General features: G+C 35.6%; 1 protein-coding gene across 1 annotated transcript in view; it reads left to right on the top strand.

Annotated features, from left to right (window-relative positions):
- Positions 1-4633, top strand: part of LOC102860786 (chromosome unknown open reading frame, human C12orf40) — a 58827-nt gene that overhangs the window by 22366 nt on the left and 31828 nt on the right. The window contains exon 5 of the mRNA XM_006888235.1: positions 3655-3770. Within this exon, the coding sequence (XP_006888297.1) occupies positions 3655-3770 (116 nt within the window). The remainder of the gene's footprint in view (positions 1-3654; positions 3771-4633) is intronic.

Genomic DNA, 4633 nt, shown 5'->3' with positions numbered 1-4633 from the left:
AATTATGTATATTGTATTGAAACAGATGAGGGAAAGAGCAGCAGAGCTTCTTATCGCTAGGTTATCAGAGCTCCCTTTAGAGTTTGGGAGAGGACAGCCAATTATTAAGTTACTATTAACACAAAAAGTACACTTTTTTAACTTTTGTCCAGTCAGTTCTGATTCATGGTGACTCTGCATTGGGTTTTTGAGGCTGTAAATGGTTAAGAAAGGAGGCATTTAGTCTTTCTTCTAAAGAGCAGTGATGAACATCAGCTGCAGACCTTTTGGTTAGCACAGAATAGCTAACCAGCAGACCACAACTAGGCCCCCAGGGCTATAGTCATGTATAATGACAATGAAGACAAATACTTATATAAACACTGTATTGTCTTGTTGTTGTGTACCATGGAGTAGGAAGTGAGCATAGCTGACCCTCCAGCAGATTTTCAGAGGCAGTTAATCACCAGGAGAAGATTGCTCCTCCTTCTCCCAAGGAGCAGCCTGTGGATTCAAATTGCTTTTCATTGGTACTGCAGCACAGCTTCTTACCACTAGGTTATGTGGGCTATTTTGTTTTTTTACTTCTCCAGTTAAGCATACATTGGTTTTATACCATATTTAGTGATTTATTAAAATTTATAGTAAACTTATAATTTTATTGACTATAGTCTAATAATATTGTTGTTGTTAAGTGCCGTCGAGTCACAGGCGACTCAAAGCAACCCTATGGAGGAGAGTCCCCAATGCTCGGGTGCCTTTCATCCTCTCTCCAGGTTCATAGGGTTTCCAGAGGCAAGCTATTATGGAAGTGGATGCCACTCCTCCTTCCATGCTCTAATAATATTAAAATGCTTAATTTTACAAATTATATAATATTTAAATATTGTAGTAATAAGTTAAGGAACACTGATGGTATAGTGCTAGCTGGTTAACAACTAGCAGGTCTTTGGGAGAAAGATGAATAGTCCACTTTTGTTATGATGTTGCATACTAGTCTCTTGGATACATTCCTGGCAGTGGAATTGTTAGGAATGGAAGGTTGCTATATCAGAAGGACTTTGTGAGGTTGAACTTTATAGTAATAAGCTAAAATATTAATTATAAGTTATAAACAAACTTAAAATTATTTAGAACTAAATTTATTAAAGCATATAAATTAAAAGTCATTGATGTGGAGTTGGAAGTGACTGATAGCCGACCCTCTAGTGGGTTTTTAGAGGCCATAAATCACCTGAAAAAGGATGGAAGGAAACAACCCATCTTTCTCTTGGGAGTTCCTGGGGGATTTGTAACAGCTCTCTCTGAGTTGGCAATACAACAAGGAAAATGAGACAAATTAAAATGATAAAAGAAAATTAGTTGCTGAGAAGTCATCTAAGGCACAACTATTGGTATCTCCTTGTCTGGAACAAAGGAGAGAGAATTAGAGCAAAAATATATAAAATAATTAGACCAGAGGACTTATGAAGTGAGAACCTCAATCTCCAGGATCCTGAGTTTGGAAGAACTAGTTCCTTGCTACTAACGCTGTCTACTCTAAAAGGGCTCACACCAGAAGGTCCTGGTAGAGTGGATGAAAAATGTGGAATAAATTCAAAAGCATAAAAATGGCAAGCCTTATGGGTCCAATAGAAACTGGTGGAAGCCCCACAACTTTGACCGTTAGTCACTTTTTGAGCCTGGAACAAAACTTACCCCAGTGTCTTAATTTTTTGCCAAACAATACACAGACCTATAAGGAAGCTCTAGTCAGTAGGAAGTTGTGCTGCCAAACCAAAGGTGAGCAGTTTGAATCCACCAGGTGCTCCACGGAAGAAAGATGGTAAATCTTTGAGATTTACAACCTCTGGAAACCTGATGGAGGATCAGTTATGATTGAGTTTTGTCTCAACAGTAATAAGTTTGTTTTTTTTTTGTTTGATAAGATTATAAATAGGACCAGGGAAACAAATATTCCCTAGAATAATCAATCACATAAAATAAAAAGTACAGCAGTTTTCTTGAGTGTTAATCTCAGTGAAATGGAAGGAAAGGGGAAAATGGTTAATTGAAATAATCAGAGAGAGGAGGTGAGAAGAGTGTAGTTGTACATCCTGGAATTATTAATATAATAAAGCAAAATTGAAAAATTTGTATGAATGGTTACATGGTACATTATTTAGCCTTGTCAACTTGTACTCTACTCATAGTAAAAAGAAATTAAGTTGAAAGGAAAAATTAGGAAGAAAACATGCTGGTTCTGTAGAAAAGATAGTTAAGGAGATAAATATAACATTGTGTTTTCTTGTGACTTCTTTCTCACTCATTCTAGTGACTGGTCATCTTACGGGGCTGAACTTGTGTCTATACCCTTATTCTTCTTTCTTTCTGTGGCCAATATGTAATATTAAACCTTATTATCAGTTCACCCTGATTGTAGACTCTGACTTCCCCGCTACTGCCTCTTTCTTATTCTCCTGTTTTTCTCTTTCTGTCATTGTTTATATTTTCATATTTTAATTTTATTTGCCATAAATCACATATATGTTATAAATTGCATATGTTTTATATAAATTATAGTTGGTAAAAAGGAATATTGTTTGGCAATAAAATATTTACATTTATATGGTACTTAACATACCAACACGTGGATTTTCTCATCTACTTTAACTACAATCTTTAGTCACATTTTGTACTCAGTAATGTTGATATTCTGAAATTATTAAAGCAGCAATCTGAAACCATTAGTAAATATTGGAAACAAGACAGTTCAGCTGTTTTATTAGGATAAAGTATTATTTTCTGTCTTAATAATGTAACTTTTGTCTACTTAAGATCCTTATTGTTATAGGTATTTTTAATCTTGTTTATTTCTAGGTATTTTTAATCTTGTTTATTTCTCAAAATGGCTAACTCATCATAGTATCAACTGTTATTTTAATAATTACACAATACTAGTTTCATTATTGGGATTTTTTTTCACTAAGAACAGAATTACTTTCTCTTTTAAGTACTAAAAGATCGGAATATTAGTTTGGTTAAGAGCCTCATTGTGCAAAGATTAAATTGTTTAATGACCAGTGAGAGAGCTCTGGTAGTCTACTGATAAAAAGCTGTGATGGAATCGCAAAAGCAAGTGGTTCAAATCTACCAGCTTCTCTATGGGAGGAAAAGGATAGTCTCCTGTGCACTTTATTGCCTCTGAAAGCTCACTGGCTTTATGAGTCAATTCTGACTCAGTGACATACAACAACTACAAATAGCAATCTATATGTTTGAGCCCATTTGCCTATCAGTCCACGGTGGGTGGGGGGAAGAAGATGGGACAATTTGTTTCCACAAAGATTCCTGGCCTTGGAAACCCAATGACAATAGTTTGACTCTTTAGGATCTCTTTAAATCAGAATCTACTTGAAGATAGTAGTTTGCTGGTAATTGTGTTGATTCTAACAAACTCAGTGGAAACTGCTCCATAGATTTGTCAAGACTGACCTTTTGGGAGCCAATCTTAATTAAGGCTTGGTGACCTGCGTGGGTTTAAATTACCAGCCTTTAGGTTGACCATTTACCTATTGCACTAACCATCTTAACTATCTAAATAAGAATATAGTCTTAAATGACATTTACATGAGAAGCAGTTTAATTTATATAGATGTATATTATTTTGGCAGCTTCTTTCTTTTCCTCCCCCAGTTTACTAATGTTAACTATTCGGCTTCCTTGCCTTCCACATTAAATGGATGTCAAGGTGCTCTCAGTTCATCATATAAAAGAGCACAGTTTGGAACATTATTTGAGAGCTTAAATAGGTAAGTGAAAATGTAGAAAGAAAAAGAGCTATAGAGTAATTTCTTTCAGTTATTTACCTTGTAATGAATTTTTCAAAATTTTAATGAATTTTACAAATATTTTCAACTAGAAATAGAAACTGACTTGTAAAATATATGTAAAATACAGTGCTTAATTAAAATTACTTAAGTAATTATATGGTAATGTGCATGCACGTGGTATTCCTCGGAGCCAAGGATGATAAGACTTTGTCTCACATGCTTTAGGCATTTTATTAGGATGAGCCATTGCTTGGAAAAGTACTTGAAAGGTGGAAAGGTCAAAAAAGGAGAGGAAGATCTTCAACCAGATGGTTTGACCCAGTGACAGTTGCGATCAGCTAAAATACATCAAGAATATTAAGGATGGTGCAGGAAAGAACAGGGTTCAGATCTTTTCTTCAGAGGACGACTATGAGTGATAGTTCCATGCAACTCCAACAACAACAGTTTTTGGTTAGGGAATTCTGGTGGCCTAGTGATAAGAAGTTGCACAAACAACCCCAAAGGCACTTGGTTTAAATCTAGCAGCTGCAACACAGGGAGAAAGATGGGCAATCCCCCATTTGATTTACAGCCTCCGAAAACCCCTCCCAAGAGTCAGTAAGGAGTTATTTACAATTTCACTGTACATAACAACAATTTTAATATATTTACTGTAAAAATTTCTCTACGCTCCAGTGCAATCTTCAGAGTTTCTTCTGACATCCATTTTTGTCTTTTCTTCCTCTCCTGTCTTTGTAATGACCGTTTGCACTCTTCCTGGATGATACATTTGACATCCTCCCACAACTCATCTGGTCTTCACTCATTAGTGTTCAAGGCCTCAAACCTGTTCCTGAGAT

The sequence above is a fragment of the Elephantulus edwardii genome, unplaced genomic scaffold (genome assembly GCF_000299155.1).
Source record: "Elephantulus edwardii isolate Elephantulus edwardi_28Jun2011 unplaced genomic scaffold, EleEdw1.0 scaffold00065, whole genome shotgun sequence".
Classification (NCBI taxonomy): domain Eukaryota; kingdom Metazoa; phylum Chordata; class Mammalia; order Macroscelidea; family Macroscelididae; genus Elephantulus; species Elephantulus edwardii.
This window is presented reverse-complemented; position numbering and strand designations above follow the sequence as displayed.